The 14,431-nt window shown below is 60.3% G+C and overlaps 1 protein-coding gene across 2 annotated transcripts in view; it reads left to right on the top strand.

The window, feature by feature from the left end:
• The window catches only part of SOGA1 (suppressor of glucose, autophagy associated 1), a 28,768-nt gene extending 16,650 nt beyond the window's left edge, over positions 1-12,118 (top strand). Inside the window, exons 5-16 of one of the 2 annotated variants that reach the window (XM_054391921.1) lie at positions 2,675-3,910; positions 5,051-5,170; positions 5,319-5,444; positions 6,214-6,444; positions 6,550-6,657; positions 6,938-7,105; positions 8,132-8,383; positions 8,511-8,582; positions 8,970-9,040; positions 9,289-10,738; positions 10,834-10,975; positions 12,090-12,118. In XM_054391921.1, coding sequence (XP_054247896.1) covers positions 2,675-3,910; positions 5,051-5,170; positions 5,319-5,444; positions 6,214-6,444; positions 6,550-6,657; positions 6,938-7,105; positions 8,132-8,383; positions 8,511-8,582; positions 8,970-9,040; positions 9,289-10,738; positions 10,834-10,975; positions 12,090-12,118 — 4,005 coding nt within the window. Of the gene's footprint in view, positions 1-2,674; positions 3,911-5,050; positions 5,171-5,318; positions 5,445-6,213; positions 6,445-6,549; positions 6,658-6,937; positions 7,106-8,131; positions 8,384-8,510; positions 8,583-8,969; positions 9,041-9,288; positions 10,739-10,833; positions 10,984-12,089 lie in introns of those variants that run through there. The other variant, XM_054391920.1, reaches the window with a different exon arrangement.
• The last annotated feature ends 2,313 nt before the right edge of the window (positions 12,119-14,431 follow it).

Genomic DNA, 14,431 nt, shown 5'->3' with positions numbered 1-14,431 from the left:
ACATCTGGGACGTGCCACCAGTGCCCCAGGTCATGGTGCCAGCTGGAGACTATGCCTGGCCCAGAAGTAAACCTGGGCATGGCAGTGCCAGCTCTTCCCTTGCAGGACTTCCCTGCCTTTCAGAGACCCTGCATAAGAGAGGGATTGATGTGCTGGGCCGTCCTTATTGTCCTCAGCTGCTCCCTTGTCTCATTTATCAATGGAGCATCAGTGGCCTGCTGGTGGCTTTAACCCTGTCCCTGTGTGTGCAGTGAGGAGCCGAAGGACTTTGGCTTTCCCCTTGCAAAGCTGCCTCTGCTCTTGGGTTGCAGCCTGAGTTCCTCCTGTCTGCACCAGCAGTCTTGGGGAGCCTGGGGGAGCTGAGGGTCCCCGTGGGGAGCAGTGGAGGCCAAGTTGTCCCTGCCCCACAGCCCCACAGCAGGGGCAGCCCAGGCGAGGGGGGATTTTCGTCGGCAGCAGGATTTCAGCTGTCACTTGCTGTTGGGCTGAGCTGCTGTCACTTGCTAATGCTGTTAGTGGGGCTCGGGGGGGCAGAGCTGCTGCTGCAGGAATAGAGATGGGAGGCTTTTAATGCCGGAAAAATCCATGGCCAAAGCCCTGGAAGGCAGCAGATCTGCTCCCCCACAGCCAGGCAGGGAGGGACGCAGCCATCAAGGCACTGATGCCATGCCCTGCTGAGAGTACCTCATAGTGGGGACCTCATGGCTTTCTGAGTGGCCTCTGTCATCGCTGGCACAACCCACTTGTGGGACAGGGATCCCCAGGCCCTCAGAGACTTTTCATTTCAGTCTTTTATTTATTGTCTCCCTTTTAAGCCCTTCCAGGCCAGTTGATGGTCCCAGAGTCCCACTCCCCATTTCCCCAAACACCAGACTGTGGCATTGCACTTTCCCTGTGCCCCAAGGCTGTCTAGAAGCCCCTCCATCATCCCCCTTCCCAGGCTTAAATACAGCTCCTCCTCTGCATCTTCCTGGGGCAGGAAACAAACTCAGTCCTGGGCTACAGTAAACCAACCCCCTGCTTCCTACACTCCCACAGACCTGAGACCCCTCAGCCTGGGGACACGGAGCTGCATGTGGCCCCAGCTCTGAGGTGGGATTGGTGCTCCGGGAAAGAGCCGGTGTTGGAAAACAAAGCCCCAGCTTCCCTGCATGCAAACACCCTGGATGTGCACCCCCCACAGCATGGCCCTGTGGGCACAGATGCTTGTGACTCATCAGTGGCTTCCTGGGCCCCTTTCCTGCCTGCCTGTGCTGGGTGAGCATCAGTGCTCACCAAAACTGGAGCTGGTGGGCAGAGACTTGGCACTGAGGTCTGCCCCAGAGTGCAAAGGCACTGGAAGTGGTCTTGGAGGGTGTGTGTCTCTCCCTCCAGCAATGCCAAGGATTGCAGGGACACGTGGAGCTGCTACTTTTTATTTCCCCTGGAAAAACAGGAACCGAGGTCATGTCTGCCCCAGCCCTCCCCTAATCTCCACAGCTAATTGGCAGGGGTGAGGGGGGGCACAGCTTTACTGTGCCTTGGCCAGGCTGCATCTCCCTGTGCAGAAGGGCAGCAGAGTGGTTCCTGTGGGCAGGGCAGGGTGTTTGGGGGATAAACTGCCCCCCACCCCCCCACCCCCCCCCAACCCATGGGACCCCCCTCACCTCTGACCTCCATATAAGCAGCACAGGAAGTTTATAGAGCAAATAGCTGCTGCTGTGGGGCTTTTGGGTGTGTGAGTGTGGGCATGGAGCATGGCTGGGGGGGTCAGGAGCACCCAGAGAGGGGGTAGCTTGTTTCTGCCCACCAAAGAAACAGGAAAAGGGATGAGTTCAGCCAGGCAGAGTGCTGCTGGGAACAGCAACCACCTGGCCAAAGGGCTCATCCATCTCCAGCACCCACCCAGAGCTCCAGGAGGTACCACGGGGTGAGGGTCACAGTCCAGCAGGTCCCCTCCTGGCAGGCACCATGCTGGAGCTCAGAGCACTCGAGTGACCCCACAGAACGGGAAACCATGAACTGGGCGTCAGGAAATCCTGGTCCTCCATCCAAAAACCTCTCCAGAGCAGAGCAATGGTCTGCCTGGGCAAACAGCCGAGGTCCCACTGCTATATTTAACCAAAGCACGCAGAGGAATGGTCCCAAGGAGCAAAGGGCTGGGGAAGGGACCAGCGAGCTGGTGTGAGGAGTTTGCCTGGCAAAGTGGTGGCAGCAAGGACAAGTGCTGGGTGAGGGCTGAGACTTGAGGAGATTTCCAGCCAAAGCCACTTCTCCAGCCTGTGTTGGAGTGTTTGGGTCTGAGCAGGAGGATCCCAGCCTGGCAGGAGGTTGCAGTGGCACAGCATTAGTTGTTTCAGCACTTGCCAGCTTTTGGGAGGAGCCCTTGATGGTGACTTTCCTTCCCCCTCCTCCCCAGGATCAGGTTGTGGCAGGGCTGGACTCGGTCTCTGCATCCTCAGCAGTGGCTCGATGTCCCTTCATGGCTTTCTTTGCCCAGGCATCCTGCCTTGTCTCCAGGCTCTCCCTGAAAGCCTCCGGAATGGGTCTCAAAGTATTTTCCTCTGAGTGAGCAAGAGCAGCATCATCCCTGGGGTCACCAGGGTGGGAGGTTGGCATGGTCACCAGGGCTCACCTGGAGCCACCCTGGCCTCTGGGAGCAGTTTTGTGATGCCTGCACCCTCTTGATCCCCAGGAGGACAGCGCAGACCTGAAATGCCAGCTGCATTTTGCCAAGGAGGAGTCGGCCCTGATGTGCAAGAAGCTGACCAAGCTGGCCAAGGAGAACGACGGCATGAAGGAGGAGCTGCTGAAATACAGGTCCCTCTACGGGGACCTCGACAGCTCCCTCTCCGTGGAGGAGCTGGCTGACTCTCCCCACTCCCGGGAGGCCGAGCTGAAGGTCCACCTCAAGCTGGTGGAGGAGGAAGCCAACATCCTCAGCCGGAGGATAGTGGAGCTGGAGGTGGAGAACCGCGGGCTGCGGGCGGAGATGGACGACATGAGGGGCCAGGGGGACAGAGAGCTGCCGGGGCAGGACGTGCGGTTCCTGGCAGGCATCGCCGGCTGCGGGGATGCCGGGGACACGGTGGCGGAGCTGCGCCGGCACCTGCAGTTCGTGGAGGAGGAGGCTGAGCTCCTGAGGCGCTCGCTGCTGGAGCTGGAGGACCAGAACAAGCTTCTCCTCGGCGAGCTGAGCAAGTACAAGTCAGACCACGAGCTGGACGTGACGCTGTCGGAGGACAGCTGCTCCGTGGTCAGCGAGCCCTCGCAGGAGGAGCTGGCCACGGCCAAGGTGCAGATCAGTGAGCTGAGCGGCAAGGTGAAGAAGCTGCAGTACGAGAACCGAGTGCTGCTCTCCAACCTCCAGCGCTGCGACCTGGCCTCCTGCCAGACCACCCGGCCCATGCTGGAGACCGACGCCGAGGCCGGTGACTCTGCGCAGTGCATCCCCACTGCCGGCTGGAGGGATGGGCTGGGCGGCGGTGAAGCCAACGGGCAGGACAGGGTGCCTGGTGGCGGGAAGGGGCCCGACAGTGGTCCCACCAAGCTGCTGAAGCCCAAAGACCTAGAGACCTTGCTGGGCATCCGGGACCAGGCAGCGCTCGTCAGCAAAGCGATCGACGTCCTGATCTCAGATGCCAATGGCTTCAGCTCGGGGCTGAAGGCCTGTTTGGACAACGAGTGCACGGAGGGGCTGCTGGCCGAGGCTGTGGGGAGCGGTGGGGACAGTCCCAGCGATGCCAAGCTGATGAACGTGCTCCTCATGCGGCTGGGCGTGCTCCAGCAGGACCTGGGCTGCTTCGTGAGGAAGGTTGACCACCTCAGCAGCAGCCTCAAGGAGCACATGGACTCTTTCGCATTCTCCAGCCCTGGCAGCCACGATACCACCAAAGAGGGGCTGCAGAAGGAGCATTCCTCTGACTTCCAGGTACAGGCCTCTTCCCACAGCAGCTGCTGCTTGATTTGCTGTCCCGTTTCCTCCTGCTTTACAGAGCAAACCCCAACCCCCCACGTAACCTCCCTCCTGCCTCTCCAGAGCAAAATCCAAACTAACACCTCACTGCATGCCAGTGGCACTGGGGACAAGGTAGGACTCTGCTCCAACAGAGTGTGCCCAGGGCAGGAGCAGTGGGCATCCCAGTGCATCCCAGCACAGGCTGGTCATGCTGAGGCTGCCCTGCCCATGGCCAGAGGCTCTTGGGTGCAATCACACCTCAAGGGCAATGTTTCAGCTATTCTCCAGCTCAGCCCAGCACACCCAGCTCAGAAGCTCTTTGCTTAGTGGGGATGAGCTCTGTGACCTACTCTAGGTGATCCTGGCCTGGCAGGGGGGGTTGAACAAGATGATCTTTGAAGGTCCCTTCCAACTCCTAATGTTCTGTGGTTCTGTGATAAGCTGGGTGGGAGGAGAGCAGCCTGCAGCCTCCTGAAAGCAGCCCAAATTGTGGAGACCTCTGTGGCAAGAAGCCTCAGCCTGCAGTGGCACTCAGGCAGGGTAATTGGAGTGCTCCAAGGGCAAATCTGCATCTGATGGGGAGCACCTTGGGGGCAGTGGAGAGCAGCTCACACCCTGCTGTCCTCCTCCTCTCTGGGAAGGCATCCTAGCTCATGCCAGGTGCCAGGGATGTGCACAGTGGTCAGGGCTGCAGGTCCAAGCCCCTTTCTGGAGCACACTCACTTGTTCAGAGTCCTATTTTTCCGCATGCGATCCCAGCAGCCCCAGGTCCCAGTCTGCCCCAGTCACTGCATGGCACCGTAACTGGTGTTTGCACATTTTTTCCCTCTTTCTCTCTTTTTTTTCCACCCTCTCCCTTCCCCTTTTCCCTGAACAATCCAGGCCACGTGTCTGCTCATCCTGTGTTTCCTTTTGGTTTCTGCATTGTCTCCTGCCATGGTGATGAAGCTCCTTCTCCTCCTCATCCTTTTTGTTGTCTTGTAGTTCTTTACCGTTTCGGAGACCCATTGGTTTGTTTTCTGGCTTTTTTTTTTTCTTTTTTTATTTTTTTTTTCCTTTCTCTCCCCTTCCTGCTCTTTTGGTTTGTTCTCATTAACTTGCCCATGCATGCAGCAGCCTGATTTTAGGGAGGCCGACCCTTACCGCGGACCCCACGCCAAGGACACCGACCCCACGCAGCCCCGGAGCTGCAGGCCCTGCCGGACGGAGGAGAACGACTCCTATGCCACCGAGGTATGACACAGGCAGGGGGTCCTGTCCCCTCGGCCAGAGGGGTTGGCTGTCCCTGTTGAGAGCCAGGGACAAGCTGCCAGGAGAGGGACATGGGGAGGGGTGGCCAGGCACAGCCCCCTGTGCCCATCCCCTGCCCGGCCCCTTGCAGATGAAGGAGCTGCAGCTGGTGCTGTCGGAGGCCAACGAGAGTCTGCGGGGACTGCAGGAGCAGCTCTCGCAGGAGAGGCAGCTGAGGAAGGATGAGGTGGACAACTTCTCACAGAAGATCTGCCAGGTGAGCAGGCAACAGCCCTGATCTCTGGGAGGTGGCTGTCCCCATAGCCACAGCTGTGCTGCCTCCAGCCCCAGGAAGCCACATCTGGAGTACTGGGTCCAGTTCTGAGCTCTCCGGTTCAAGAGACACTGGAGAGAGTCCAGCAGAGGCTACAAAGATGCTGAGGGGCCTGGAGCATCTCTGTGAGGAGGAAAGGCTGAGAGCCCTGGGGCTGGTGAGCCTGGAGAAAAGCAGCCTGAGAGAGGATCTGCTCAATGCTGGGTGGGGGGCAAGAGGTGGGGCCAGACTCTTCTTGGTGGTGCCCAGTGACAGAACAAAGGACAAGAAGCGAAAAACTGGAAGCCAGGAGGTTCCATCTGTCCTGCCTGGACGTTGTGATCCCAGGCAACCTGCCGTGGGTGGTGCTGCTTTAGCAGGGGAGTTGAACTAGATGATCTCCAGAGGTCTCTTCTGACCCTCACCATGCTGGGATTCTGTGACCCTCTTGGGAACCCAGGTGTCACCCAGGAGCACACACAGCAGTCCCATCATCAAGAGGCACAGGAACTGGGCACACTCTTACTTGCACATGGGCATGCAGCCGTGCTGGGCTTCCACCTATGGCAATGCCTCGATGGGACCTTGCTGTCCCCAGCACACTGCCAGGACACTGGTGCTCCTCAGTCGTGTTAGATCTGGAGTTGGCACCAGGCTCACCCTACCCCCTGGGGCAGAGGTGCGACATCACTACCACCAGCCCTTGTCTCAGTGCCCACATGTCTGTCCACAGCTGAAGGAGGACCATCAGAAAGCTCTGCTGCGACGGGAATTCGAGCTGCAGAGCCTGAACCTGCAGAGGCGGCTGGAGCAGAAGTTCTGGAGTCAGGAGAAGAACCTGCTGGTGCAGGAGTCACAGCAGTTCAGGCAGAGCTTCCTCCTGCTCTTCATGAAGCTCAAGTGGTTCCTCAAGCGCTGGCGTCAGGGCAAGATGGTGCACAACGAGGGCGAGGACTTTTTAGAGGTAGTGTGGGCTGAAGGGCTCAGCCCTGGGCTGTCCCTTGTCCCTATGTGTCCCCCATCCCTTGCTACAGGGGTCTTCTCACCCAAGCCATGGTGTTTTCTGCAGGTGAACAGCATGAAGGAGCTGTACCTGCTGCTGGAGGAGGAGGAGCTCGCCCCACAGCAGCAGGCAGACAACAAGATGTGCTCCGGAGATGCCTGGACCCCCAACACGGTGAGCGGGGTCCCCACGAGCCCAGGGGGTGGGCAAGATCAGCCCCCACTGTGGCTGCATGCCATGGGGTGGTGGCTTCTCATGGGGTACATGGCTGGAAGAGGATGCTTCCTGCTGGGGTGTCACCCCCAGGGTCCTCTGCCCCAGTGGCATCTGTGTCTCTCACCCTGAGGAGCGTAGGCAGCCCATGGGGTGGGACACAGAGGGCATCTCCCACAGGGTCCTACCCCATTGTGGGGCCCTGATTACCTCTGCTCACCCCCGGTCCCACCCCTGGCAGCCCAACGAGTGCATCAAGACGCTGGCGGACATGAAGGTGACCCTGAAGGAGCTGTGCACGGAGCTGCGGGAGGAGCGGCGCGGGGCCGGCGAGCTGCAGCAGCAGTTCACCAAGGCCAAGGCTGCCTGGGAGATGGAGCGTGCCGAGCTCAAGTGCCACATCGCCCAGGTGGGAGCCACGGGCACCCTGTGGGCTGGCAGAGCTGCCCCTGGCCCGATGGAGACGGGGCAGCTGCCTGTGCCAGGCGCTGGCTGCCGGGCAGGGCTGTCGGGCAGGGTGGCACTAGGGGAATCTCAATGAGCAGCCGCTCCGGCAGGCGAGTTTCTATAGCAACGGGGCTGGCACACAGCTCTGACTGAGGAGCAGCAGAGGATGCTCTTTATTCCTCCACTGCCTTTATCTGGGGTGGGAGGGATGGCACTGGGGCTCAGCTTCCTTCCCCAGGGTTCTGGGAGTGGCATCAGAGCCTGGGTCACAGCACAGGTCAGGGTCTGCACCCCTGGGGTTGCTGCAGCAGTGAGGGCAGGAGGTGGAGGGAGGGCAGCCTGGGCACTGTCCACCCACCAGTCCCCCTAGCCCTGCCCTCACAGCACTGGAGGCTTTCTGCTCCCTTGCACCATGCTGGCAACAGCCCATGGCCATACCCCACCTCCACTTCCCTGAGCAGGTGCCAGCACCTCCCAAGTGGGATTTTGCCAGGCGAAGCTCAGTGGTGGTCCCCAGTTCCCCTCTTTTCCCCCTCTGTAAGTGAGAAGAGCTGCCATGGAGGCAGCACTTCCAGTTCTGGGGGCCCTCCTGGCTGCCCACAGCAGCAGCATTCTTGAGGTCCACTCTGCCAGCCTGCAGGGGATGCTGCCCTGCTCCAGGAGCTGGGTCCAGCAGGCAGGACCATGGGCAGAGCAGAGTCCAACAGGCAGAGGACAGCCCAGCAGGAAGGACACTCAGCCCACGTCTCACTGTGTGACCATCTGCCAGGCCATCTGGCATGGCATGCTTGCAAGCCAGGGCTGGCCGCAGCTTGGCCGTGCCCAGGGACAAGCTGTGCTATGCCCCAGGGCTTTGGGGGCACACATTGCCCAACCTGGGTAGCACAGGATCTGCAATGGGAACTGGCATGCCTTGCCCCTTTGCTGAAGCTGGCCAGCACCATGCTGGAACTGTGGATCCCCCTCAACCACCACCATGTCCCCACAGCTGGAGTCAAAGGCAGGCAAAGGGATCACAGAGCGTGCATTGCCAGACTGGAAGGTGGCATTGAAGAGGGAGCGTGAGGAGCACCAGCATCTCCTGGCTGAGTCCTACAGCGCTGTCATGGACCTCACCAAGCAGTTGCAGATCAGTGAGAAGAACTGGAACCAGGAGAAAGTGGAGCTGCTGGCCCGCTTCAAGGAGGAGCAGCAGCAGGCAGAGCAGCAAGCAAAGGAGCTGCAGAACAAAATCAACCAGGTACAGTGTCCCACCACCATGGATGTGTCCTCCAACCTCTGCCACTTGTCCTCTGTGCATGCCCCTAGAGCTTTTGCTTGCCCAGAGGGGCACATTGCACACACTGAGTGACCAACACGTTCTGCAGTTGCAGAAAGGAGCCAACCCGTGGGCGCTGAAGCACTCTGAAATGGAGAGGCACAGCAGTAACTGGAAGGAGGTGGGCAAGAGAACACAGAGGGCTCTTGGGGTACTTGTCGGGCTCAGGTCTATGCTAAGGGTTAGATGGAGGTGGTGTCAATCCCAAATAACACCCCCCTCGAACAGCAAAATCAGGCTGCAAGGAGCAGCACCAGGGACTAGGGAGAATGCAAGGTCAGAAAGTGTGGCTGAACCCCAAGGGCTTCCGTGGGGTTATAAAACGTTGATTTAAAATAGATGTGGGCACGGTGAGCCCTGTGTAGCCCTGGGAGTGGGATGCCAGGCCTAGGTGCATGGGGGAAGGTGGTAGTGCTGGATGGGAGCAGAGTACAGTCCCTGCTTACCCCATCTGTGTACACTGGTCCTGTGGTCGCTGACACTAGAGCTTTCTTCTGTGTCCTCCTAGGCTCTCAATGAAAAAATCACAGACAAAGAGACAATCTCTGAAGCAGAAGCCAAGGGAACCAACCTCAAAAGGTGCGTGTGGTGGTGCCTGCATGGTCCCTGAGGTGCAGGGGAGACTGCATGGGACTGGGTCCTCAGGCTTGGCAGCCCTGAGATGCAGGGGAGAGATGCAGCCATGGTCCAGGGTTGTCCTGGAGAGCAAGGAAGGGCCCCCATAAGGTGCCCAGGAGGGTCCCATTGGGGTGGGAGCAGGGTGTCTCCAGCTGCTTCCCCACCTCTGCCCTGTCCTCTCTCGAGCTCTGTCCTCTCTCCTTCTGCAGGACCAAGTCTGTTTCTTCCATGTCAGAGTTTGAAAGCTTGCTTGACTGTTCTCCCTACCTCCCTGGAAAGACCACACCAGGGCTGGGTGACCATTCCCGGGGCAAAAAGGTGTCCACGGCCACCCAACTGCTGCCCAATGGGATCCGTGACGGTGCCGGCATTCCTCCCTCCAACTGTACATATGTGAATATCGAGCAACCCGTCCCTGACAGCCTGGCCAAAGAGAAGCTGGGCATCTCCTCCTGGGACTACTCTTGGGCGAGCAGCCTCTCCGGGCACGACCCAGCCCAGAAGCAAATGCAGAGGAGCTACACAGCGCCTGACAAGACAGGGATCCGCATCTACTACAGCCCCCCGGTGGTGCGGCGGCTGGAGGCACCCCTGGTGCACAACAAGGAGGGGAAGATCCTGATCGAACCTGGCTTCCTCTTCACCATGGCCAAGCCGAAGGAGCCGGAGGAGTCTGCCAGCGCCGAGAGCACCTACAGCCAGTGGCTGTGCAACTTCTCCAAGCAGCAGCGGGAGCTGCTGGACGGCGGCGCGGTGGAGGGCGCGGTGCCCCCGGTGCCCCACTTCCCCCCCTCGCTGCGTGACCTGGAGATCTCCGGCAACATGAGCGACGACATGAAGGAGATCACCAACTGCGTGCGGCAGGCCATCCGCTCCAGCTCGCTGGAGAGGAAGGTGAAGAGCACCTCCAGCCAGACGGTGGGGCTGGCCCACGTGGGGACGCAGACAACCCAGACGGTGAGCGTGGGCCTGCAGACCGACCTGCCGCGGGCCAGCGGCGTGCACAGCAAGAGCTGGTCCCCGCGCAGCTCCTCCCTCGTGTCCGTGCGCAGCAAGCAGATCTCCTCCTCCCTGGACAAGGTCCACTCCAGGATCGAGCGGCCTTGCTGCTCCCCAAAATATGGCTCTCCAAAGCTCCAGAGGAGGTCTTCCTCCAAGCTGGATGCCTCCAAGGACAGGAGCCTCTGGAACCTTCACCAGAGCAAGCAGAACGGCTCTGCCTGGGCCCGTTCCACCACCACTCGTGACAGCCCCGTCCTCAGCAACATCAACGATGGCTTATCCAGCTTGTTCAGTGTGGTGGAGCATGCAGGCAGCACTGAGTCCATCTGGAAGCCAGGCTGCCCTGAGAGCAGCCGGGCCAAGCCTGAAGCCCCCAAATATGGCCTGGTGCAGGAGTTCTTCAGGAACGTCTGTGGCAGGGCACAGAGTCCCACTGCTCCCCCGGAGAAGAAGGACGCCACCGGGGAGGAGGGCAGCAAGAGAGCTGAGCATCCCAGCCCAGCCACCCACCACCCAGCTGAGAACATCTCCCGTGTCCTGAACAAGAAAGTCCTCAAGCAAAGCAGCTGTGAGGATTCCAAGCCCTCGTCTTCCGGCCAGGGGAGTAAGGACGCAGCCCTGCGGGACCCTGACCTTATCTCGGCCATGGCCAGCGAGGTAACGAGGCAGGGTCCTCCCCGGGGTGTCCCGCTGTGGCGGGGGACAGGGTGGCCGAGCCCTCTAACCCCGCTGTGCCCTGTCTATCTTTGCAGGACGTGGCGTGTGACTGCAGCTCCCAGTCCCTCACCTCCTGCTTCGCCCGGCCGTCCCGCTCCGCCGTCCGCCACTCCCCCTCCAAGTGCAAACTGCACCCTGTGGACCCCCCCAGGGCGGAGGAGAAGCCGGGGGCCTCGAGTGAGTGAGGAGGGGGGGCTGGGGGCCGCAGCGTGCCTGCTATCCGTCTCCTGAAGGAAGATCGCCCGCACGGACACCCTGGGGGGGCCCCTCTGGGAGGTGCCGCGGGCGCATCTGTCTCCTAACCCTCCCTTGGCCCCCGGGGACGCTTAGGAAGCAGATGTGGAGCCGTTGGTGGAGGCTGTCAGTAGCCCCAGGGTGCACGGGAACAGCCTGCAACTTGCAACCTGCTGTGGGTGGCCCTGCTGTAGCAGGGGGGTTGGACTAGATGAGCTCCAGAGGTCCCTTCCAATCCCCACCACGCTGGGATCCTGCTGGGGCAGTTTCCTGTTAGAGCTGATGCTGGTGCTCGGTTGTCCTCACTGGTGCCCACCACCCCAGGAATGTCGGCTGAGACCTCAGTAGTTCGCAGCACCCTGGGAATGTCAGCTGAGACCCTGCCATGCTGAGGGCTCACTAGGACCGGGGAAGGGGAGAGTGGCTGGGGCAGGCTGCTCGTGTATATGGGGCAGGGCTGGGGCGAAGCACGGCCGGGCGGCCAGAGGGATGCGGTGGCTGGAGGCACGCGTTGGCCTCTGTGGGTGGAGGGTGCTGGCTCTGGTCCTCTTGGCCCCTGCCAGCGCTGCCTGCCCTGCCCGAGCCCCAGCGCATCCCTGCCAGCCCCGGTTGCAGCGCGGTTGCATCAGCCAGGGGCCACACGTGCTTCCCCGGGCAGGAAGGAGCGGGGGAGGGTCCCTGCGGTCACTGGCGGTGGGGGCCCTCCCTGGCCACCCTTCTTTCTCAGGGTGGAGGGGGGGTGAGGGTGGCTGCTGGGATGGGTCTGGGTGGTCCCAGTGGCTCCTCCTGATGCAGAGGTGTGGGTGCAGGGTGCTCAGCGTGGGGACACAGGGCGTGTGTGTGCACATGCCTGTCTCCTGCCACCATCCTGAAGGGCTGTGGTGGCCTCCTGCATTGAACCCACTGCCCTGCCCTGCCTGGGGCCATTGGTAGTTACTTACTCCTCCAAGTGCTGAAGATACATATTGCTCTTTTTTGGTTGGTTGGTTTCTTTTTCTCTCCCCCCGCCCCCCCTCTTTGTTTTCCTCCACTTCTGGCTCTGCCCAACTCCGGACAGCCTGCAATGTAAAACCAAGTGCATTTTAAAAATACCCAAACCAGCTGCATGGGAGATGCACCAGGTGGATTCAGAGACTCTGCCTAGGGAGGTTGCAGCGTGGCCACTCTCACCACCACTAAAAGCCTTACCCTGGCAGGAAGGGGGGCAGCAGCCACAGCTCCCATAGCTGTGCAGAGCTCCTGAGTCTGGGCAGGTTGCATCCCAGCCCCACACAGAGCAGGGTTGGTGTGAAAGCAGCGATTTCCAAGGCGCCTGCCTGACCTATTTTCGAGCTGCAGGCCAGGGGCCAGGCAGAGGCTAGCCCAGACAGAGCTGCTTGCAGGTGCCCACATGTGTGGGGGCTCTGGCCATCGCTCAGGCTGTGTCCTTTGACCAGGGGACTCCATGCATTGCTCCAGAGACTCCATGTGTTGCTCTGGGGCTTTGTATCTGTTCCAGGGGCTCTGCACATGGCTCAGGGGCTGTGTACCTTCTTGGGGTGGGGGGTCTATACATTGCTCCAGGGGCTCTGTGTGTGGCTCTGAGGCTGTGTACACTGCTCCAGGGACACTGTGAATTGCTCCGGGGCTTCATACATGGTTCCAGGAGCTCTGTTGCTCTGAGTCCATGGACACTGACCCAGGGACTCCATACACTGCTATGGGACCTCTGTGCATGGCTCTGAAGCTCTGGACATTGCTCCAGGACCTCTGTGCATGGCTCTGGGGCTCCATATGCTGCTCCAGGAGCTCCATGCATTGCTCTGGGACTATGTACGCAGCTCCAGGGTCTCCATGCATTGCTCCAGGGCTGTGTACATTGCTCCAGGACCTCTGAGCATTGAGTCCATGTATGCTGCTGCTTCAGGGGCTCTATACACAGCTCCAGGACCTCTGTGTGGCACTGAGGCTGTGTACGTCGCTCTGGGGGCTCTATGTATTCCTCAAGAGGATGTATACATTGCTCCAAGGGCTCTCTGCATTGCTCTGGGGCTCTGTACACTGTTCCAGGGGCTCTGTATGCTGCCTCTGAGGCCCTGCACGTTGCTCTGGAGCTCTGGACACTGCTCTAGGTCATCTGTGCAATGCTCTGGGGCTCTGTACGCTGCTCCAGGGGCTCTGTATGCTGCCTTGCTGTCATCTTGCAGCTTCGCTTACAAAAAGCTCCTGCAGCTGTAGCTGCTGCCCCCTCCTGTCCAGCCGCTCGCTGCCCGGCAGCCGGCAGGGCTACATCACTGCCACGTCGCCGCCTCCGTCAGCATCTCCGCGACGGCCACTCACTGCCTGTGTCTCCGGACACTCCAGCATCAGCCAGGGCTCAGCAGGCCCAGCACCGATGGCCTTTTGTCCGGCCCCTGGGGGACCCTGGTCACCCGGCTGTGGGCTGTGTAGGGCAGGCACTGCCCACCCTCACCAGCTGGGGCCAGGCAGCAGCTTCCCTGCCTGCTAGGGGGAAGTGGGGACCCTGCACCCCCACCGTGGGCAATCTCCTGCTGTACATAGATCCTCTTGGGGTGGTTTTTAGCATTTTCTTTGATAAGGGGGATTTGGGGGCTGGGATGGGTTGTTTGTCATTTTGGTTTTTTTGTTTTGTTTTGTTTTTAAAGACTCTACTTTTGGAACGTGGTTTCTCATTTTTACAGCTGCCTTTTAATTATTTGTAATATTGGTGGGTTCTGTCTTACTCTGTAAATAGCAGTGCTGGGCATTCCCCCCAGGGCCAGGGGCTGTGCTGAGGCTGATGTGGGAGCGGTGAAGGCAGCAGGGAAAATCTGATTGAGGTGTGGAGGTGGTCGGTCCAGCCTCTGCCCCTGTACTCTCCCACACACCACTGCCCAGCCCTGGGCAAAGCCCTGCCTGCCCCTGCCCTGTCCTCCTGCTCCCTCTCGCCAGCCCATGCCAAGGTCGCATGAAGGGCACCTTCAGCCCCGATGACAGGCCCCCTGCCCCCCTGTCCTGCACCCTGCCTGCCTGTCTTGTGATGAATAAAGACCCTGCAACCCCTCACCCACACCCTTGGTGCTGCCTGACCCTGCTGCCTGTCCTGTTTGGCACTGCTGTGGAGGGGAGTGGGAGGTGGCCAGAGCACCCATGGGTGAGGACATGCATCTAGATAGATCCTGTCCCTCTGTCCCCCCCATCCTGCCCACTGCCCAGCCCACAGTATCCCATCCTCTCCTGTCTCTACCCAACACTATCCTCGTGTGCTGACCCCAGCTGTGCCACACCACCAGAGCTCCTTGGCATCACTTGTGGGTGCTCCATGGTCTTAGTGCCCAGGCTGTCACCTCATGCCAGGCTCCTTTTGGCTCTGCATTGTTCTTGTGATGTTGGTGGTTCTCAGGCCTCCCCTGTTCTCTG

Source organism: Indicator indicator, chromosome 24, assembly GCF_027791375.1.
Source record: "Indicator indicator isolate 239-I01 chromosome 24, UM_Iind_1.1, whole genome shotgun sequence".
NCBI lineage: Eukaryota > Metazoa > Chordata > Aves > Piciformes > Indicatoridae > Indicator > Indicator indicator.
Note: the sequence above shows the minus strand (reverse complement) of the source record. Positions and strands in the feature narration are given on the sequence as shown.